The sequence below is a fragment of the Dendrobium catenatum genome, unplaced genomic scaffold, assembly GCF_001605985.2.
Source record: "Dendrobium catenatum unplaced genomic scaffold, ASM160598v2 original_scaffold_192470, whole genome shotgun sequence".
Lineage (NCBI taxonomy): Eukaryota > Viridiplantae > Streptophyta > Magnoliopsida > Asparagales > Orchidaceae > Dendrobium > Dendrobium catenatum.
The window spans coordinates 62,388-86,594 of record NW_021510888.1 but is presented as its reverse complement, the minus strand read 5'-3'; the positions used below and the strand labels follow the sequence as shown (position 1 = coordinate 86,594).

General features: G+C 33.7%; 1 protein-coding gene across 2 annotated transcripts; it reads left to right on the top strand.

Moving 5' to 3' along the window:
• The first annotated feature begins 3,652 nt into the window (after nt 1-3,652).
• LOC110115860 lies at nt 3,653-7,734 on the top strand. 2 transcript variants are annotated; one of them, XM_020849255.2, is made up of 7 exons: nt 3,653-3,833; nt 3,903-3,964; nt 5,957-6,016; nt 6,121-6,168; nt 6,360-6,422; nt 7,078-7,141; nt 7,438-7,734. In XM_020849255.2, the coding sequence occupies exons 2-6, from the start codon at nt 3,920-3,922 to the stop codon at nt 7,138-7,140; spliced, it is 279 nt and encodes a 92-aa protein (XP_020704914.1). In that variant the 5' UTR covers nt 3,653-3,833; nt 3,903-3,919; the 3' UTR covers nt 7,141; nt 7,438-7,734. The 2 variants fall into 2 exon arrangements, with proteins under 2 accessions (XP_020704914.1, XP_020704912.1); XM_020849253.2 differs by having other exon boundaries at nt 3,657-3,833; nt 7,441-7,734.
• Nucleotides 7,735-24,207: the final 16,473 nt, after the last annotated feature.

Here is a 24,207-nt window from a genome sequence, read left to right as displayed (position 1 = left end):
TCATTTCAAGTAATATTATTACCCCAACATGTAAGCATTAGCCCTTATATCAATTAATTTCAAGAACTCAACACTTGTTTTACAACTTGGTCACCTAATCATGCACATTAAGACCTAATCTTGGCTTCTTTGCAAGAAGCTCCACCACATTTATATTTTTTTTTAAGAATTCTAAACTTCTAGAAACTTCTACATGGAAAATTTGCTAAATGGAAAATGAGATAATGATCTAGGATGAGTACTGATATGTCATCAAAAAAATTAAATTGATCGGGCACCAATCTCGAGGCAAAATCAATCGGGAAACTTCAAAAATTAAATTCGGGATCATCTAAAATCTGATTTCAGCAAACTTATAGTCAAACTGAGCGTCTTGAAAATACAAAGCCAACAACACCAAATTCAACTCGATCCGAGCCCAAATGGGTCCAAATCAAGGACCTGAAGCGTTTTTGGAAGGTTCGAACCACAATTTGGATTACCAAACGGTTTCCAAACATGACATGCTTGTAATCGAATCGAGCGGCTCAACGAGATGAATCCAATGAGCCCAAGATCACCAAATTTCAATATCGTTAAGACCTTCAAATGTTTGATAAACGGTCCATAATTAAAGGATTCAATATCAACCGTCCATCCGAACTACTCCACATTTGTCCCAAATCTCTCATCTATTTACGGGCCATGCCACTCCATAAATCTATAAATAGACCCCTCATTTCTTTTGAGAGGTGGTCCAAGGAAGAGGAAGAAGAGAAGAAGAAGAAGAAGAGAAGAGTATGAGGGAAGAAACTCCTCCTCGACCACAGCCGGGATTATGCCCGACTTCCACGGGACGCTGGAATTCTTCCAGATTTTCGTGAGATGTCAGAATATTGCCCGACTTCTAAGTGATGCCAGAATTCCGCCCAACTTCCAAGTGATCCTGGAATTCTGCCCAAATTCCAAGTGACACTGGAATTCCGCCTGACTTCCAAGTGACGTCGGAGGTTCACCCGAACTCCAAGTGACGACGAAATTCTGCCCGAATACCATCTAACGTCAGAGTTCTCCTCGGCCACCCACTGATGTCGGACTTCTACTCAACGTCGGACCTCCATTCTTTGCAGATTTCTACTCAACATTGGACTTATGCCCGTTGTTGGGTTTTCGCCAGATATATATTCGATGTTGAATTTCTATCCATTCCTAGACTTATACCTAACGGTCCTTCTGACTTACGTCGCCCATCTACTATAATCCTTTTGACTTCCATCGCCCACCGACTATGGTACTTTTGACTTAAAGCTCCCATACTAGTGGATTCATTCAAACTGAGCTAGGCCCTATGGTTTTTCCCCCTTTTTAGGAGTTTTTTCACGTAAAAATCTTGGTGTCTCTCATATGTATGATACACTTTCTCTCTTATCTGATTGCGTGCTGGATTTTCGTACAACGCTAAGATGCGAAACTTTATATTTCTCTACCGCCACGAATAATCCTAGATGCAACGAGTACAAATGGAATGTGCAATCCCAAAGAGGTCATTAGGTTTTTCATTAATTAAACTAATCATGGATTAAGAGTCTTATTCAACATCTTTGGTTTGTTAGGTATGTTAATCTTATTATAAAAAAATGATTAATGCTTAATCCACCCTTCTCTAGATGGATTTAGTTTAATCCATGTTGTATTGGAACAAGTTGTTCATTATTTAACATATAAAAATTGGCAAAAAAAAAAAAAGGAGCTGTATAAGCAATCAATTTTATTTTATCACCTTTTTAAATGTAATAGTTTAGCGTGTTTTTATAAAAAAAAAAATTTTATTAAAAAAATCAAATTATTAAAAAACACCAAAAAAATTTAAGAATTTTAAATATTAAATGATATATATAGCTCCTTTATATATATATGTCATCACTATTGTCATTAGCCACCACCAACAACCACTGTCATCATCTTTGTTGGAAGCTACTAACACCTCTACCATTGTCACCATTGCCTCATCAGCCATTATAGCCATCACCACTATCATTGCCCCATTTTCCACCACAAACCACAACCAATGTCGTTGTGATCATCTTATCAGCTGTTGTTGTTGCCCCATCTATGACTGTTGCCAAAAAAAATAAAAAAAATAATAAAATAATAAAATAATATTAAAAAAAAAACCTATGACTGATGCCACTATGGCACTATTGCATAAATAAATACAAATAACATATATTTTAAGATTTCAAATAAATTTAAATGAAATAAAATAAAAATATATATATAATTCCAAAACTTCCCTTAGTTTTCTACAACCCTAAAATTGCTTCACCATTAGCTAATTCATTCAATGAAAATGGCCTAAATAAGATTTATCTCACCAAGTTCTCATTTTTTATTTCTAATTTAATTATTATTTTTTAATAAAATTGGAATATCCCATTAAGCTTTGCCAAAAGGAAAGAAAATGGTGAGATCTTTTGAGTCAATTGACCCAATCTAAAATATTTCATGGATGTCAATTTGATGCTTTGTCATAGCCAATCAAATGTACAATTCTAAGAAAAAGGAAAAAATAAATAATATCTTGAAGATAAAAAAAAGAATATTTTGATGACAAAAAGGTTAAAGATAAAGATAAAGATTTATTCTCCAAATAAAATTAATTAAAAAAAATTAAATGGAATTTCATTTTATTTGGATATAAAAGCTATATTCTCTAAATAAAAAAAATATTAAAAATAAATTAATTGATTTTCCTTTTATTTGAATAATTTAATATATTTTATAATGAAATAATCGTGGTAAAGCACATGAAAATTGCTTTAAAATGCTATCACGTATTTTAAAAAACTAAAAATTTTTATTTAAAAATTAGAATTTAAATAAATTACCATTTTTTTAATGAGATATCTCTTATATTAAAAAGATAGAGATAGACATGAAAAAACTTGGTTAAAATGTATTATAAATGATCTTTATTAGATTTAAATGAGAATTTTAACTCTTAAAAAGATACAATGAAGAAAAAAGTTTTATATTGCTGATCTCATATAGTAGGATAAAACTTTGATTTTATTATATTATTGTTATATAAATCACCTGATTTTTTAAAATTTATGATATAAATATTTTTCAAATTTATTATAACGATAACTTTTGTAAAAAAATATTTTAATAATAGATTAAGGCTTTCTATACGATGACTTTTTTAATGTTTCTTAAAACAGCTTTTTAGTACACAAAATTTAATTTTATACTAAATAACTGTCTTAAGAATCATAAGAAAGCTGTCTCAAACGAAACCTAAATCGATTGATTCGGATCTCATCAAATTAATGTGAATAACATGAAAACTAACTAATCCTTCACAACTTAAATGCCAATTTGTAAAAACAAAACAAAACAAAATTAAGAAAGAGAGAGAGAGAGAGAGAGAGAGAGAGAGAGAGAGAGGATTCGATGTAAAGGGGAATAAGGATCGAGAAGGATGATCCAAAATAGAAGTGCCCAAGGGGGTAAAGGACAAGAGAAAAGTTAGGAGGATGAAGAAGAGGAGTGTCGGCTGCATAATTCAACTCGCATGGGCTAACCACCATAGCCCAAACCAACTTGCACACTTCTCTTATTTTTTCTCTCTCTCTATCTCTATAACTCTCTCTCTCTCTCTATCTCTAAGTCACAAGCCCCCTCACCCTTCTCATGCTTTCTTAAATATATTCTCATTTATCTCACCACACTCAACCTCCTATTCTTTGGCTTCCTCCCTTTCCCTCAACACAATATATCTCCCTCCCTCTCTTCCTCTCCCTCCCCATTCCATCCTTCCTCCTCCTTCCCCTCTCTCTAAAATCCCAAAGGTCTCTCTCTCTCTCTCTCTCTCTCTGCCTTAGTTGGAATTGGTGCCTAAACAGTTTTAGTAATTGTAGGAAGAGAAGGATTGGAGATGGCAGGCCACAAGGGAGAGGACTTTGCTTCTCAAACAGAGCAGGTCAGAAAAATCCCAATCCTTAAAATCTCTGTTTTTATTTGATTTATGGCTTTAGATATTACTCTGTTTCTCTCTGTTTTTCTCTGTTTGTTAAAAAAAAAAACAGAGCTTCTTCTTTGATTTGTTTAGCTGAATGATCCTCTATTGGAATAATTCTATTTTCTCTTAAGTCCTTCAACAATTGATAATTAGTCACTAGCTTTGAAGAACCTTTTAGAAACTATATTCGGTTAATATTGTAAAAAAATGTATATTTTTTGTTATAATGAGATTAGTGCATGTTAAACTCTTTTATATAACACTAATCTTGAAGTAAATCAGAGTTTTTAAATTCATCATTAATTTGCTTATTTAAATTAAAAATTATTTTGCAAATCTCAAACTTTCATTTTTGTTCTTTTGGTAATTCTTTCTATATTAGATGCAAATTTAGTGGATGATTATGTAATTACCTAAAAAATAAAACATTTTATGGTAATAATTAATATGTAATATTAATATATTATTGTAATTATTATTAGAAAGTAATTAAAATTAAAATTGCATAATTTAATAGTATTCAATTCAAACTTGTTAGTCTCCGTCTATTTAGGCTGGCTTTGACTGTTCAAATTGGTTATTAATCAAATTTTTTATAAAAAGTAATAAAAATAAAATATTAGTCATTTTCTTTGAAAAATAATTAATATTAATAATAATAATAATTGACAGATATAAAAAAACATTAATAAATTATTATGATTTTTATTTCCGGTCAAATTAATTTTTATTATAATAATATTATTTATTTATTTAATTTTAATATCTGTAAATAATATTTATCTATTATATAAATATATAATTATTTTGGGGTCATGTAACAAAAATTACATATGGCTGTCCGAATATAAATTATATTAAAATGAGCTTAAAAATTATTGGATTTATTTTTAGATTAGTGATTTATAAATTCTTTATTTACAACTCTAATCTCAAAGCAAGTCGTTTTAAGGCCATTTACACAAATTTTTCCCTAAAAACTATTGCAACGAAAATTTTTTGTAAACGTTGACTTTTCAATTTCTTTTTTTTTTTTTAAGAAATATTCTCATTATTTATCTTTTATTTTCTCAATTACGCTATTATGAAACATATAAAGTTAGGGCGTCAATCCGAATTGATGGCTCGAGTTCAGCTCCAATCTTAAGTTATCATAATCCAATGTATTTGATCATAACCTGACCCTTTTATCATATAGGTCAAAATATTTGACCCAATTTTGATTAACTCAAACCGACCTATTTGACAGACTTATCAGTTAGGTTGTGTAATTTTTTAGATCAATATGACTCATTTAACCTAATAATATCTTGTTTAACCCGAACACGACACGTTGAAACCAGCCCGAATAATAATCAGGACAATTTCAAGTTTCAAATCAACTTAGGCTTTGTTTGGGACGAGTTTTTAGTTCACAAATTTTTCGATCTAAAAATTTGTACTAAAAAGCTGTTTCAGAAAATAACAAAAAAGCCGCTCCAAACGAAGCCTTAAACCTGCTAACAAGATTTATCAGATCGACCTAAATTCTAATTTTTTATTTGAGTTTAAATCGAATTGTCGAATTTGATCATTTATTGACACACTTAAAAAAAAAAAAAAGACAAATTTCTCAAAGGCATAACAATTTTAAAACCCTAATTTCAACAACCCTAAGGAAGCCTTTGACTAAATTGCCGGCCAAATACTATAAGCCACCTTATAATCCAAACTTTATATAAAAATTAAAACTATTTAATCCTAATTTAAAGAAAAATATCATAATTTGTATATACTTTAAAATTAGCGCAATATAAATTCTTCATATATAATACTAATTTTAAAATGAATTTAATAATTTTTTACAATTTATATGTATATATATATTATATTAAAATATTGTGACATAATTATTTTTATTTAACATAATAAATTTATTAAGGAATAATTTCCTAAAATATCTTAAAATTTCAGGTATCATTGGAGAAAAAATATGGAGGCATAATGCCAAAGAAGAAGCCCTTAATCTCAAAGGTAAGCTCTGCTGTTTGATTAGTTCAGTAATTAATTAAACACTAATTAGTTCATTTAATCATAATTAATTTTTGTAATTAGCTTATGATTTAATATAATTACAGGATAATGAAAGGGCCTACTTTGACTCTGCTGACTGGGCCCTTGGAAAGGTACATATTTCATAGCTATAACATTTGTGTTATTAAATTATGATTAGGCACTTTTATAAAAATATCCCAAATTGGTTTATCTTTGTCTAATTTTATTCATAACTGTAGCATTTTTGTAATTAGTATATAATTAGGCACTTTATAAAAATATTTTAAATTATTTTTTCTTTGTTTAATTGTATTCATGACAGCAAGGGGGGAGTGTGGGCCAGAAGACTAGAGATACTGTGGAGAATCTAAGGCCCAAGCTGCAGGTATGGATGGGCTTGAAATCATCCATGTACTTTGAGATTAGTGCAATATAAATTTTTAAATATAATACTAATCTCACAACAAATTCAATAATTTCTAAATTGGCATAATATATATTCTTTGATCTAAATATGGATCTAAAATCTTTATTTGATATATCAATTTTATATATTTATATATCTAACATTTAAATCTTTAAATTTACTTAAATACTCTTTAAGTATCTAAATCTCAACATAGCATATGCATGGAAAAAATGTTTTTTATTTTAAAAAAAATTGATGTTGGTAGTATTTTTTATGTAATTTAGATATTTAAATGTTATATAAGTAAATATTAAAAATTAGAAGTTAGATATGTAAATATATACAAATTTTATAGTATGTATGTAAATTCTTCTAATTAGTAATATATATAATGGTATATGATTAAAGATGAAATTCATATTTGATTTGAATTAATGAATTTTTCTAAGTAATTGATTAAATTTATTTGGATATTAGTGCAATATAAATTTAATTTTATTAAACATGAATTACACATATTTTAAAATAAATAATATATAGATTAAATTTGAATCAAATAAATTTTCTACCATTTAAATCATTTAAATTTGAGAAAATCTTCTGATTTTAAATCCGATGGGCATGATTGCAGAGAACACCTCATCATCAGCTTCCTCCTCGACGTCCAGCTTGCACAACTGTCAAAGATAATTAGGGTAAGTTGTTCTTTATTTTTAAGAGAATCTTAGAGTTTGTTTGGGATAATCAAAACTTTTTATAAAAATGGTTGTAAAACTGTTATGGGAAGGTAAATTTTTAAAGTTGTTGTAAAAAGTAGTTTTCCAGTACAAAAATTTCTAAAAAGCATCTAGAAAGTAATAGCCAAACAAAATTATATTTATCTGAAAAAGCAAAGAAAAAAAAAGCTGTCCCAAACAAGCCCTTAGTCTTTAATATTTTGTTAAGCAAACCCTAATACTAGTTTATCTATGTTCTTAATTGGAATGATTAGCAGGTGGAGGTTGAAGGGACTGTTAATGAGAATTGAAGAGTCTTACCGATATCTGTTTGAACGCAATGTGTATACAATATGTAATCATTTGGTATGAAGATCTCTTTGTTATTGATGTGGCTTTGAGATCTATTCATCAAAGATCATATGCTTCCAGTGGTCTAACTATCTTTCACTTGAGAAGAATCTCTTTCATATTTAGAAATGTTTTAAATAGTTAATAAGTTTTTAGATGAGAAATGGATCTTAAATCTTCATGACCATTAAAGGAAGCTTTTTCATGGCTTTTTTCTTTAATGTTGAGTGAATAGGTTGAGAGTATATGACTTCGAATTTATGTTTTGTTTGAGGAGAGCAAAATCTTTAATAATTGGAGCAATTGGGCGGCCATGGAAATAGCTTTTAGCTCATTCGATATGTGATTAGTATTGTTCTTAAACTATCTAATGATGATGATGATGATGATGATGATGATGATGATAGGTTGCTCTAAGTTATTGAGCTTGATTAATTTTAAGATATAAAAATTTTGGAGTTAAAGTTTTGTTTGAATTTGAGTTCCATTTGGTTTGATTTAACTTAGATCAAGGAGGAAATAATAATATTTAATATTATTATAAAATGCATCGCTGACCTCTTGCTTCAACATCCAAATATACTATAAACAAATGCAACATGCTAGGGCCAATGACTAAGGCTTTCTTTGAATGCTTCAAACTTAAAAGAAGGAAAATAAAAAATAATGAAAAAAATGCAAAAAAAAAATGAAGGTCAAATCATTGACTATTATTTTTAGAAATTTTGAAATGATAGAGATTGGAGTTTATATCTATTAGCATCTCTTTTAACAATTCAAGATCTCTTAGCTCAAATCCAATTTTTAGCTCGCAGACTTTTGGGATCAAATCTTGACTTGAACACCCTAGCCTTAGAATTGCACTAGCTAAGGCCTTTCTCCCATTAGAAGACTAGAGCTAAAGGCTCATGTCTTATCTAGGTCACCCTTACCTAAGTTAGGACCATTGTCCCTTGAGAGGACCCCTTTATCATTTCAATTTGATAAGTAGGCCCGACTCCCTTGACTAACTAGAATAGTATCCTTTGCCTTGAACCAAAGTCAAAGCCTTCGTCACTTGGCTCAAAGATCAATATGACCTGCCTATTGTTCACCCAAAGCTAAGCCTTATACTAGAAGGCCCCTAGCCAATTCTAACCTCCTTATCCTTGGCCCAAAGTCAAGCCTTAGACTTCGTTTGGGACATCTTTTTTACTACTTCTTAAAACGGCTTTATTGTACAAAACATTTAATTTTTGTACAAGAAAGTTGTTTTAAGAAGCAATAAAAAGCCGTACCAAACGAAGCCTAAGACTAGTTATCCCAGAGCCTATTATATCTTTTCTATGTTGAGTGAAAGCCAAGCAAAAATTTGTTAGTTGAAACCTTAGGCTATCATTTTTTTTTATCAATTTAGGCCCAAAGCCTAACATTAGACTTTCATTAGCAATCTTGATTATATATCATTTATTTAGTATTTGAGTACCATAATGATGATATATTCTAATGATCATAGTTGCATTGAGTCGCTCTTTTTGACTATAATAGATAGGATTTTGAGACTGTTTAGTTCTCTAATTAATGTTCAAAAGTTTTCAAATACGCTTCAAGTGTTTGATTTGGGTTCATTCAGACTCAGATCAGATCATTTGTGGTGTCGACCATTTCTTTTTATAAAAACATTCAATTCAATTTTAAATTTGCTAAAATCAGAGCTAGAATGATTCTAAATTTAATTTCATAAATTTACATTCGAATATAACCTCAATATTATTTTTTATCAATCTTATAATTGTTTATATCTAATATTATAATTATATTGTATAATAATTTAATCATATTTATCTTCTAAATTTACTTTTTAGTGTCTAATAACTTAATTGTATATTTATATTTGCAAAATAATATGTGATATGTAAAATCAATAAAATATATAGTAAAATAAACTCCATTTTGCTATAAAATATATTAGGATGTCTTAACAATTTTTTTTTTCCATTTTGAAAATTCTCATATTTAGAATTAAAAATAGTTGTTAAACAAATACACAAATGTCTATTCCCTAATAAATAATGTTCAACTAAGAAAAATAAATCTTCAAGCAAAAGTTGGCCATTTTTCAATCATTTTTTAATTATATTTGTGGGAAATTATATGGTGTAAAATCAAAATTAATTTCTGACTGTATAAAACCATATTCTTTATTCTAACAAATGAGGAGAAAAGAGGGGGAGACTAATTGACACATATCTATTACAAAGCTTGGAGAAGCATTATGATAAAAACTAGGGGTGTCAATATTTGACACGACCCGAAAATCAGACTCGAATCCGACACGAAAATTTTTAGTTATGGTCAACCTATTTCACAAACGGGTCGGGTTCAAGTTCCAAATTCAACCCATTTGAAAAAACGAGTCAGGTTTGGGTTGATCTGGCAACCCGAACTCAACCCGGTTTAACCTGAGACCGCCTATGCCCGTCCAGGCTGACCCCACTGCCCACGGTAGCATTTGCGCTACCCACCGTCATGTCCGTCTACTCACGTCGCGATGTTGTCACTCACACTGCCAGCGGTCGCATCCGCGTGGCCCATCGTCGCTGCCAACTCGCCGAGCCCGCGCTCGCTTCCAGCAATGCGAGTGTCGTCGAACCCGCCAAGCCCGCGTCCTTCTGCCAAACTCACCAAAAGCTAGCGATATTAAAAAGTATTATCAGGATATTCTGAGCCAATTTTTTTTTTTTTTAACAAAATCAATATCAATATGGGGGTTAAGGCCATCCCATTTAAAATAATTCTATCAACTAAAAAAAAATCATTACAATAATTTTAAAGAGCCAATAAAAATAAATTAAGGGGCCATTTTACTTTAAAAAAAGGAACACGTATAAGTTATTCTAAGTATTTTTCAACTTGCTTTATTTAATAAAATAAAAGATAGTATCGGCTAAAAAACATAAATATTTTTTAAAAAATAAAAACAAAAACAAAAACAAAAATATAAAGAGATCACAAATGGTCTCTAAGAAAATAACTACAATCATCTATTGACAAAGCTTGATGTTTACCCATTTAGTCTTCCATATCAAACTCCTACTCTTTTATGTAATAAAGAATTTTAGATCCAATATGTAAGGACTATCAACTCCCCATGTCATTTTTTAGGCAAGACAAAATCCTAGAATTCTTTAATTTTTTATTTTAAGAATTCTTTAATATTGATTCTTAATTAGTTAACCAATCAATTCAAATATGATGGAGTCACATTAGTAATTGATCTATAAGTTGTCTAGCCAGATAAATAGAAGCATATTCAATCTAGAGATATTATTTTTATTGATCATGAACCGTTATATCACCAAGGAATCAACTTCCAATATAACTTCCTCAAACTTACGCGACCAACAAAGCTCCAAATTCGGGTTTCGAGTTCCAAAATTTGACCCGTTTGAAAAACGGGTCAGGTTCGGGTTGACCCGACGGGTTGTCGGGTCAACCAGGAAACTCTTTTAAAATGTCTGCCCAGCTGCCCGTGGACCTGCCCGACCCTACCCGCCCCCTGCCCGGTTACCCGCGGAGTTGCTCGACCCTGCCCGCGCTGCTGCCCTCGTTCCCACCAAAGCTGCCCGTAGTCAGCCGCCAGCCCGAGGCTGCCCCGCGCATGCGCGGCGTGAGTCTGTGCCCGAGCTGCAGCGCACCCATAGTGCGCACCCTCCAGCGTCCCGCGTCCCGGCTTTTGTGTAGCGACAGCAGCTGGGTGATTTGTTCTTTTTTTTTTTTTCATTCCGGCGCATAAAAATTTCGACGGAAATTTTTACCAGCGGAAATTCCGTCGGAAAAGCGCCGGAAAAGTTTCCGACGAATTATTTTGCGCCGGAAGTCCTTTTACGACGCGCGTGGAACCGGCGCAAATATTTCCGCCGGAAATCCGTCGGAAATGCAATTTTTTGACGGATTTTGGCCATTTTCCGACGAATATTGCCGCCGGAAAATGACGTTTTTCCTGTAGTGAGATAATCTTGATGGCAACATTCTTTTGACAAGGGAAGAATGCAAAACCTCTCAAGGATTTTATTAAATTATGTTGAATGTTCCTCCTTGCCAAATAACTTCATTAACCCTTTAATTACATTAAATAGACATACATTATTTTTATATATCATTGTGTGTAATTATTTAATTTTGGAATTATTATCAAAATAAATTTTCTTTAATTGACATTAAAAATTATAAATAAGGATCTTTAATATAAATTACTTTAAATGGATAAATAACTTAAAGAGCCTACAATTCCATTTATCATATCATTGATGAGCTCATAAAGGCAATGTATAGGTTAATGATCAAAACAATCTTCTCATGATAATTTTTTACAAAACTAAAAATGATATTATCTAAAAGGCACCATTATATAGATTAATAAGGATATCATGAAGAGATTTTTTTTTTTTTTTTTCATTTTCTCCTAAGGGAAACCAGCCATGGAGGTGTAGAAGCAAATGAAAAAGATTAAGCGAGGAGAAAGATAAAGAGAAATGTTTGATCTTAGGCTTGTTTCATGGAAGACATTGTAGATTATTTAATAATTTTGAGGTAGAATACTTTTACCCTAGTCTATGAATTATAATTATATTCTAATATTTATGTCATGATATGAAATGATAATGTATAAGATATTAATGATGTTTTTTTTTTATATGTAAAAGTCCTCATAATTTATATTTTTAGAAATTTTATTTATTTTTTTCCATGTTACATGCTATCCAATAACTTTTTACATAACTTAGTTTGGGATTTTATATGTAAATCTTGAATGATTTTATGATATAAGATGTGTGAATGATGATATATTCATGATTAAACACATCTTTTACTCTTAAGTGAGCATTAATCATGAAGATTATGAGAATTGGACACAATAATATTTAGTTTTCATTGTTTTATATCAAGATAAAAATTACCTTTGGACACGTGAATCGCTCATATTATTATGTTCTGTTTTTATCAAATAAAAAGTAATTAATTGATCAATAGTGGAGTAAATTATATATGATACTTTAGTAGAAGGTAAGTTGATAGGTTTGCTTTATATAATTGAGAGAGAGAGAGAGAGAGAGAGAGAGAGAGAGAGAGAGAGAGAGAGAATGTAAATGAGCTCTCTTGATATGATGTACAAGGGAATGATAATAAGCATGCAAATATGTCACAGATGTGGGATGATGTTCAATGATATGAAATGATGTGATATTATGGTTTCTTTTTAGAGGAAAGTTTTTAGTAAATGGATATATGAATATGATTCTTACATGTGATATGATTGTATGAATGGATATATGACTATAATTGATAAATCAAGTATGATTGATTATAATGAAATGAACATGACAAGAATGATTTACATTTAAAATGTCATAACATTGAATTATGACTCAGGAAACTATACTTGTAAATTTTTAACTATTTTCCTTAATTATATTTTATAATGATAATATCTTAGAATTTTACATTAGCATGCACACTATACTCATCATGAAATTAAATTCCATTCTAGAGTAATGGTATTTTACTAGGTTTTTCTCTTACCATTATATTTTACCAGGTAACATACTAGAGCTATAGGTTATCATGTTATGTTCATAGTAGATATGAGTTACATGATTATTCAATGATAGCTAGATGACATCAATCAATCAACATCAGTCGAACGTGATAGTCAGGCAATGATAGTCGAGTCAGGGCAATCAAGTGATGATGTTAAGGTAAAGGGGGTCGAGAGATGATCGTCAAACAATAGCAGTAGTCTTTGGTATTGATCATTGTAAAGATCTTTAAAATTCTTCATATATCTATGCTCTAATCAAAATCAAATTAATGGCCCTTTTATGTGGAGAATAAGAGTCTATTTATACTTTTTTAGTAGCATTTCAAACAGATGTCATGTGTTGATTCAATAAATTATAAATTATTTCTCAAGCATTTAATTATCTTAATAACATATATCTTAGACTCATTGGATACGTAATATTTAAATGCTCATTTTGATGACAAGTATGCAAGATTCCGAGATCATTTGACCTCTCAAATACTATCATAAAATTTTCAACTGCTGCTCACATTAATATGTATTAGTTTTCATCATGATCAAATTATTTAAATTTAATTAAAAAATTATAATTTTCTTGTGATCTTCATGATTTTAATGATAATTTATAAATAAAAAGAATTAGATTTTAATTCTATAAATAAATAAAATTCCCTCTTGTTAGGTGTTAGAATTTTCATGGTAATAGGAAAAGTTTAATATAAAGATCTTGTATACATATAGATAAAATAATATTATAATAAGTGATACCAACTTTTTGCATGAAAAACTTGAAAAGAAAAAAAAAATATGGAGCTTGACCCAGCTGAAGTGATCAGGATGACAACCAGACAAAATTGGTCGACAATGGTGGTCGGGCAATGATAGTCGAGAAAGGGTGATGATGTGAGGATAGTCAGGTAATGTGGTTCAAGCAATAGTGGTCAGGTAATGACGCTTGCTGGCGATAGTCATTAGCATTGATCATCGAGCAGGGCTTTAAAAATCTTCAAATCTCAAAGCGTATTCAAAATCATAGTAATATCTCTTTTCTGTGGAGAATATAAGTCCATTTATAATTTTTTGAATGTCATATTTTGTAATTTAATAAAAATAAATTTTCTCACAACATATCACCCCAAGAAATAGTTCCTTTTTAAAATGTATTGAATTTTTTTTTTTTACTTTTTTTAGTTTTTTAAGCATTTCATACTCTAAGGGAGGCAAAAAATGTCCCATCTCCACATTATAAAATATGTGTATCCTTTTTTTACCTCTACATTCAATAGGATAAGACTTCTCCATAGGGTACAGCACAATCATATATGACCAAATGCAATAAATGATGGGTTGGTGGCTATGAATGAAATTAGCTGATATATAATACAAAAGAAATACAAAACGTTTGCAACATTCTGAATTATTTGAATGCATGTAAGATCTTCGCCTTTTTTTTACTTGTAGTAAAGCGAATGCAGTGTAAAATCTGTCGATGGTAACTATTGAAGGGGGGTTGTGGCGGCAACAGGTGGCCAATAGTGAGCTGGGTGTGATGGCGACTGCGGCTTGCAGTGGCACGGACAAAAAAAATTACTGTAATTTAAAAATCAACCACACATAATTATTTTTGAATACCAAAAATTAAACTAAACGATAAAATCTAAATAATTCAAAACTTTGCTCCACATTTTTTTTACTTAAAATCTAACACTAATATTTTCAAAATTTCAACAATTGATGTGCTTTTTCAATCATTTATTTTAATCAAATCCTAATTTTTGTTAAATAAAAATAATAATAATTGATATGAATTATTTCACGGAAAAAAAAAAAAACTCTACAATTGGTCACGGCCTGAACTAGCTTTTCTGTCCATGAGACGTCCCTTCTATGAGACGTAGAGCATTATCCATCATTGCTATCCAGGCTACAGGATAGGCCACAGTAGTCAGATAACTACAGTACTTTAGTAGCTTTTTTTTTTTTGGGACATTTAGGCCATTTAAGGCAAACTCACACACACAACGCATACACATGGACTCGAACCTTGGACCTCTTAATTGGAAGCCTAAGCTCTCAACCAATAGGCCAAGGGGAGTTGTGTTAGTAGCCTTTTCAGGCGTGTAGCAGTAGTGCCCCCCTCATTTCGTTCCATCCAAGAACATTCTAGAACATGGCCAACTGGCACTGCCTCAAATTAAAAAAAAAAGAATTATTTAATACTTAAATTATTTTTAAAATAACTATTATAATTTATTTATTCACTAATTTATTTTTAAATAATTATTAATATGCTTCATTGCAAATTTTTTGTTCGGGTTCGGGTTCAGCTGAACCGGAACCGGGTTGGGTTCGGGTTGACCCGGAAACCCGAAATCAACCCGGTTTGACCCGTTTTTAATTAATTTAGGAGGGTTTTAATGAATTTTTATGAAATAAGTAAATGATATTTCAAAAAATTATAAATGTTACTGCCCAAATTAAATTAATATTGATTTTTTTAAAATTAATTGAAGTAAATCTTATCTTCATTTGATTTGGATTTAAATAGAATTAAATAAAAAAATTTAATAAAATATACCTGAATCGGGTCGGGTTCGGGTTCGAAAAACCGACCCGTTTGCAAAAACAGGTCGGGTTTGGGTCGGGTTGAATAGTGTCGGGTCAATTTCAGGTTGGACCCGAACCCGATCTGTGACCCGATTTTGACAGCCCTAGTCTTGTATGTGCTTGAGATAGCATATCAATCTCCAAAATCAGCCAATCTTTCTTTGCTCTCCTCTTATGGATCATCTTCTTATTAACCATGACTATATGCTAATTATGCTAATTTAATATTATAATATTAAGTTCTTTAACATTTATAGGTAAGGCATGCTAGCAAACTTATAATAAGGGAATCCATAAGTATTATTCTATTTTTTCATCTACTACTAAATACCCTTTAGTAATAATTTTGAACCCTGACCATTTATTAAATTATTTAATCGATAGTTTTCCTGCCTTTAAAATTTGATGTAATTAATAATGGAGATTTGTTGATCTAAGATTTAAAATGTATAGAACTTAAAGAGGTGGCAATAAATTACATTATAAACATTCTAAATGGAGCTTTAGGTTTGCCTGTAGGATAATTATTATATTATGTAAGAATTATATTTCTATGGAGAATAATTTAAAGAGCTAGGTAATTGATATATCATCAAAAAATTTTGTTGGTCGTGCATGAATCTCAAAGCAAAATCAAGATTGAAAACTTAAAAAATTAAATCCCGATTCATTTGAACTTCGATTTCAGCAAACTTATGGTCAAACTAAGCGTCTCAAAATTACAAACCCAACGACATGAAAATCGACTCAATCAGAGCCCAAATGAGTCCAAATCAAAGACTCGAAGCATATTTTGAAGGTTCAAACCATAATTTGGATTATCAAACTATTTTCAAACGTGACTTGGTTATAATCGAATCAAGCGGCTCCACGAGATAAATCAAACGAGCCCAAGATCGCCAAATTCTGATATCATTAAGACATTCAAATGCCCAATAAAGGGTCCACGATCAAGGGATTCAACATCGGCCATCCATTCAAACCACTCTCAATTTGCCCCTGATCTTCCTCTTATTTAATGGACATGCCACTCTTAGAAAACTATAAATAGTCCGCTCATTTCTCATAGAAGGGGACCCCCAAGGGCAAAAAAATGAGGCCAAAGCAAAAAAAGAAAGAAGAGAGCTCTCTTTTTACCAGACTCTTCCTCGACCACTACCGAACTTCCACTCGATAACCGACCAACGCTGGAGTTATTTCCGACCTCCGATTGATGCCTAATTTTTACCCACCAAATGCCGGACTTCGGCCCATCGCCAGATTTCTTCTCATCACAGGACTTTCAGCGGAGTTCTACCCGACATCAGACTTCTGCCTACCACCGAATTTCTACCAGATGCTGGACTTCCACCCGACGCCAGACTTCCACCCGCCGCTGGACTTTTGTCAGTTGTCAAACTTCTGCCTGTTGCTAGAGTTCCACTGGACTTCTACCCAACGTCAAACTTTCTCCTGTGGTCGAATTTCTACTAGACATCAGACTTCCGCCCATCATCAGACTTCTGCATGTTGTCAGACTTCTACCCAAAGCCAAACTTTTGTGTGTCGCAAGATTTCTACTCGTCGTTGGACTTTTGCCTGTTGCAAGACTTATGCCTGTCGTTGGAGTATCGTCGAACTTTAACCCAACGCCAAACTTTCGTATATCACCGGATTTCTACTCAATGTCGGACTTCAGCCCATCGTTAGACTTCTGCCCGTCATCACTTTCGTCGAACTTCTACCCGACACAATACTTTCGCCCGTCACCAAACTTCTTTCTTCTGTTGCCATCTGATTATGGTCCTTCCAATCTCCTTCACTAGACTATAGTCTTTCTAACTACTATAGCCTGCCGACTATGGTCCTTTCGCATCCATTGCCAAACAACTATTTTTTTGTTATTGTTGTCCATCGACCTCCATAGCTTGATTGTGGTCCTTCCAACCTTTGTCGTCATACAAAGGTCTTTTATGATGCCCTCGGATTACGGTCCCTCTAGCCACCATCACCAGATTATAGTCTTTTCGACCTCCATCACCTGCCGACTATGGTCCTTCTGACCAAATAGATGTATAAACAGTGATTCTTTCAAGTCTTATCATATAACACATGCTGTATGATATATATTTGCTACATCAGCCTAAGGCCTTCCCCCAAAGGAAGGGCCTCATTTATAATCGACTGCCAATAAAAGTGGATTCATTCAAACTAGGGGTATTAATTTGGGTCAACGGGTCGGGTTCGGGTCGAACCCTACTTGACCCGGCTGTAAACGAGTGACGCTTGGTGGGAAAAATTATGTCACCCAGTAGATTTTGATTTCTCCTATTTTGTAATCAAATACTGCATTAAGAATAAAGTACATTCTCGAAAGATTGACATAGTATTCTATAATGGATTCAATATTAAAATAGAGTTTTAAAAAGATATATTTCTATGATCAAACATAGTTCAAAGAATAACATATCATCTCGAAAGATGAATATAAAATTCTATAGAATATGTTTAAAAATAGAAATAAATTTTTTGAAAAAGTTTATCCATTCTTTTATTTAGATATAACAAGGAGAATATTATATCATCTTGAAAGACGAACATAACATTCTTCAAGACATCCAAAATAAGAATAGATTTTATAAAATTCATCATTTCCAAAATTGAATATAATAAGCAGGATATTATATTATCTGAAAAGATAATAATAACATCCTACAAATATATTGAAAATTAGAAATGAAGTTTTAAAGACATATGCAATACCAAAGATTCTTCCCTTATTTTATATAAATAAAATAAGGTTTATTTTAGTTTGGGTTCTCAAATACCTATAGGAGCAAGCTCCTATAGTTAATTATATCCTAGAAGGAATGCTCCTAAGAAAACTCTCAATTAAAGCAGTGATTTTATACCATTTTGACTACAAAGTAGAAGACAAGGAACAGAAGTAAGGATTTTTCAAGGAGAAAATTCAATATTGAACACTTATTAGCGAGTCAAAGGATGAAAAGTAGGAGGTATCGGATTCTGGAAAGTCCAGAGACGACCTCAGTCTACCCTATGTTAGGCTTTACATTTTAGGAGAAAATTTTATGTTTAAGTTGATATTTTATTAGAAATTTGGGATTTAAATATCCATCAAACGATTCATGATTAAGGGATTCAACATCAGCCGTCCATCCAACCACTCCCAATTTACCCTTGATCTCTCACCTATTTACGGGCCATGCCACTCCATAAATCTATAAATAAACCCCTCATTTCTCTTGAAGGATGATCCAAGCAAGAAGCAAGAAGATAAGAAGAGAAGAAGAGAAGAGAAAGAAGAGAAGGAAGAAGCTCCTCCTCGACCACCGCTTGAGTTCGTCAGACCACCACCTGAGGCCCTCGCCTTTACTAGACCACCACTCGAGGCCCTCACCTTTGCTGAACCACCACCTAAGGCCCTCGCCTTCACCGGACCACCACCTTAGTCCCTCGCCTTCACTATACCACCACCTGAGGCCCCCACCTTCACCGGACCACCACCTTAAGCCCTCGCCTTCGCCAGACCAACACCTGAGGCCCTCGCCTTCGTCAGACCACCACCTGAGACCCTCACCTTCGCCGGACCACCAATTGAGGCCCTCACACTCGCCAAATCACCGCCTTAGGCCCTCATCCTCGCCAAATCCCCGCCTATGGGCCTGAACTCTGCTAAACTAACACTTGAGGCCCTAAACTCCGCTAGACCATCAACTGACGCCAAAATTCTGCCAAGTCACTGTCGGACTACTAACTGATTCCCCAACTTCCATGTGACACCATATTTTACACTAGACATCAACCATATGGTTGATATTTATAATCTAATCATCCTTTGGGACAAGTCAGCCCACTGTAATCAACTCAAATTCTAGTGAAATCTTTTCAACTAGGGTAGGCCCCATGGTTTTTCCCCTTTCCAGAGTTTTTCACATAAAAAATCTTGTGTTCTCTATGTGTGAGCTGGATATCCGTGCAATGCTAAAATGTAAAATTACAACTCTATTACTACATATATTCTAGCATGTAATAGTTCGGCGTCATCTATGGGAACACCAGTCCTACTATCCTAAAGCACCACTGATATGGCCAACAGGCATAGTAATCGTATCCTAGTAGCATCCCGCTCCAATTCACATAAATCCTAAAATTAGTCCCTGAATCAAGGATGTCATGCATCTTCCTCTTTTCACCCATGTGGTCAAAACCCTGTCATAGAAGTGACTTCAGCACTGTCCCTAGAATATCTCATCCAGAAAATGGAGGATTCCTAGAAGGAGATCCTTCAACTCCTATGAGAGACCCGACAACCTACACTAGTGCCCCCTAACGAGATTCTTCTCCCTCGAGATCCACCTCGAGTCGATAATGTTCAACCAGGACATCTGCATGATGAGATCCCTCTTCCTCCACCACGGATACAACCTCCGATGCATCAAGATGATGAACTTGTTGACATAGTCAGATCTACCCATCCTTCACATGCAAGTCGACAACCTCACCTTCCTCCAAACATTCTCGAGGATATAGCCCGACCACATATGGTTGAACTCCCTCGCAATGCCCTACAGCATGAGCTGTGAAGGTTGGTTCAAGAAGAATTCCCTATTCAAGGGACAAGACAACCTCTCCACCGGTGGGACTTTCAAGAGTCATCACCCTTCACTGAAGCTGTCCTAAGACACCCCATTCTAGCAGGATTCAAACTTCCGAGTATTGATACTTACAATGGAACGTTGGACCCCTATTAGCATATCAATCACTACCACACCATTATGCACATCTAGCGGGCCCCGGATGCGCTCCTCTGCTATATTTTTCTTGCAACCATTAAAGGGCAAGTCATGACATAGTTTTATTCACTGCCTGCTCGGTTCATTCTACTTTTTATTAAATTGGCCAAATTAACCTAAGAATGGTTAAAGACTCCTCCCATCTCTCAAGGATATGTCAGAATGAGGGTTAATCTCTCAAAGAATATTTTCAAAGATCTTCCACGGAAGCCTGACAAATTCTTGGAGTGGATCCTAAATTGCTTAGGGGAGTTTTTCTTGGAGGACTTTATCCTGGCCCTTTTTTAATCTTCCCTCATGCATGACACGATCCATTCATATGATGACCTAATTCACCGTGTCGAAGCACAAATCTCAGCAGACGAAGCCATCAATGCCCATAGAAAGCAATTTGAGCAAATAACTGGGAAACGCAAAAATATAAAAAATGTGGAGAATCCACCATCACAGCAGAAGAAGCAAGTAAAATATAATCTTATTGACCTCATTTTTGTATAAGGTCACTTGGACCAATCTTGACCCCAGATCAGTCTAGCTTCTAAACCACTCTAAACTCTAGGATTCTCCTAGAATGCATACTCTAGGATCTACTTTAGACCCTAGGATTCCTCCAAACAAATCTAGACATTAGGATCTATTCTAGGTCTTAGGATCCTTCTAGACCCTAAACCTTAGGATCTACTCTAGACCCTAGGACTCTTTTAGACTCCAGACTCTAGGTTTTTATTAGACTCTAGGATCCTTTTAGATTATAAACTTTAATATATATCCAGATCCTATAACTCTTCTAGATTCTAGATCTTAGATTCCCTCCAAATTCTAGAACCAATCCAAATTCAAATCAATCCAGACCTTTGATCAATACAAATCTTAAACCAATCTAAACTTCAATCAATTGAAATTCAAATTAGTTCAAGCTTCATACTCATGCAAACTTTAACCCAATCTAATTCAAAATATAAACATTAATCCAGACCTTGAACCTACCTTTGAGCTAGCTCTAATCCTATCCAATCATTTATGATCACCTAAATAATTACAAATGATTTGAATATTTAAATATTAATCATTCAAACTCAAAATCCAGACTTTAATCCAGTTCAAAATCTAAACTCTAGTTTAAATCTTGATCCAACTTCAATCCTATCCAATCACTTATGATCATCCCAAATGATCATAAATGATTTGGATAATTCAAATCCAATCATCCAGACTCAAAACCCAAATCAAATCCATAATTTCAAACCAAAATCCTAAGTCCAAAGGCTTTGTCCTAAAGGTCTTTTCCAGGGATTTTTCAAACACTTCAAAATATAATTAAAGGACCTCTGATTCAGAGTCTATCAATTTCATATTGATAAGACATGTCTCTAGAGGTAACCCTCCAAATTTGAGCCCATTCTGAGGTCTCTAACCTCATAAATTGAATTGAAATCCAAAGGCTATAAAACCTTTAAATATTTACAGCCTATGCCACTAGACTTGCCACCTAGTGGATTTTAACCTTGGACCTTTCTACAAAGCCTCCAATCACTTTCAGACCCTTAATCCTGACCCATTGAGCATTAAACTGTATTTTGGTGGATCCAATTTGACCCCCAGTTGACCAGGGATCAAAATGACCAAAATGCCCCTTAATGAAAATTTTGAAGTTTTCTTCAAACTTCAACTTGGTCTTTTCAAATCAAACCCCAAAACCTCTTCCAATGCATCCTAATCACCCTTAGGAGTGCAATGGACTTAAACTCTGTGGCCAAGTCTAGTTGACCAGTTTGACCTTTTTGACCAAAATAACCCTTAAGGATTTAAACATCAATTTCAAACAAAATGACTTACAAATTGCTTGGAACCACTTCCAGAAAGTTTTAAATATCAAACCTAATCTGTTGGACCTAAACCCATTCTCTGGGTCAACCTAGGTTGACCAAACATGCCCTTTAAGGTCTAAACAGTCATTTTGATTAAATTGGCCTTCATAACCTTTGAAACAACTTCCAATATACTTCAAATGCCATTTCAAACATGTTGAGCCTTGACCCACCCCTGAGTCAACCTGGTTGACCCAGTCAACATAGGTTGACCCAATCAACCCTTAAGAGTTCAAATGAATCATTTCAACCCATTTAACCATATCAATGCCTTTAAACCTTTAAACTCATTCCATTTAATATCTCGAATATTTCTAAACTCATTTTGAGTCAAACTCAAGTCAACTCATCAATGCTTTGTTAAATCATTTGAAACCCCTTTTCATTCAAGCTTCAACTCTCCAACCTCAAGCCCAATCTAAATCATTCCAACCATCTAACATTGACATTTGGCTGCCACCTCAACAGTCAACCTTTTCATTTGACCAATCAATACATGGTCAAACCCCTTTAAAACCCTCTCTAACTCTCCCAAATTCCAATTCTCAAGCTCTAAATCCCTCTTAAGCCATCAATCCAGCACTCAAATCCCTTTCCTATGCCACATCAGCTGCCACATGGCAGGGAGATCAGTCAACTTGTCAAACCAAGTGTTTGGAGTGGTCAAAGTTGGTCCAATAACCTCTTAATGCTAATGCACTCCTCCCTAATCATCTCTAGTTGTTTAAACATTCTCTAGAAGCTTCCTAGAGCTCTCCCCAGCCATTAGATCAGGATCGAATGGCCCTTAATCAATCCCATATGGACTAGAGAACAAAACACCCTTTTCATGTAGGATGTCCTTTAGTCCTTTGATCCTCCTGCTCCTACCTACTTCCTGTACAGGTGGAGACCATCTAGGAACTCACTCAAATGATCTCAGCCTTCCATTCAATCTGGAGGGGATTGAATAGGGCAAAAGGAGGAAATATGCCATGATTCTAACTCCCTTTCTCTCTCTCTCACTACCTTCAAGCTCTCCAAGAGAATACTCCATTCATTTGGACTCTCCAGAGATTCCCTCACACTACCCCAGTCAAATCCTGTCGGTCAAAGCTCGTCGGCGGCCATATTCATGGGAGCTTAAGCCAAGATCCGTCCAAGGTTGATTTTTCGTCGATACAGACGTTCTCAAGACAAGGTTTCAACTAGAGAAAGTTGCGTGGATAGACAACAGTTTCAGAGATAACCTAAACGGTCCAAACCGCCCCTCATCAAGGTAAAAATCTCTAGTCCTAGTTTAGGACACTTAGCTTAAATAACTCTCGATTCCGTGCATATCAGGCTAGATCATTGACACCCCAGATATTCTGTTCATAATTTTAATTTAAGTTTAAAAATTCAATCAAAAAGATCGATTGGATTGTGAGAACGAGCTGACTATCTCGTTCTAGGGTTATTCTGGTAGCCCTTTACGCATGTACAACACTCGTATCGTTGATCTTATGATCAATGGTCCTAATTCCGCTGTTTCGTGGTCCACCCATACGTGTATTTCATTTGCTCGATCAAACCCTCGTCCGGCTCAATCGTAGCCATTGTTTTAGAACCACGGGATCGATTCTTCGTCGTTTGATTTCCCTTGGCTGAGATCAAACCGCGAAGTTTAATATCCACCTTTGGATGAATTCCATGCGAAGTCAACGACTGTGATCCATGCCTATGTGGTTAAGTAAAACTGCATGAAGCCTCTAGCGGGCGACGCATATCAGCCTCTGTCGCGTCGTCATCCGAGTCAGCCTAATCATTATCGTCACCGCGCGTTATAATTGGGTGAATCTGATGATGCCATGTGGCAAGGCAGAAGCTGCTGCCATTTTT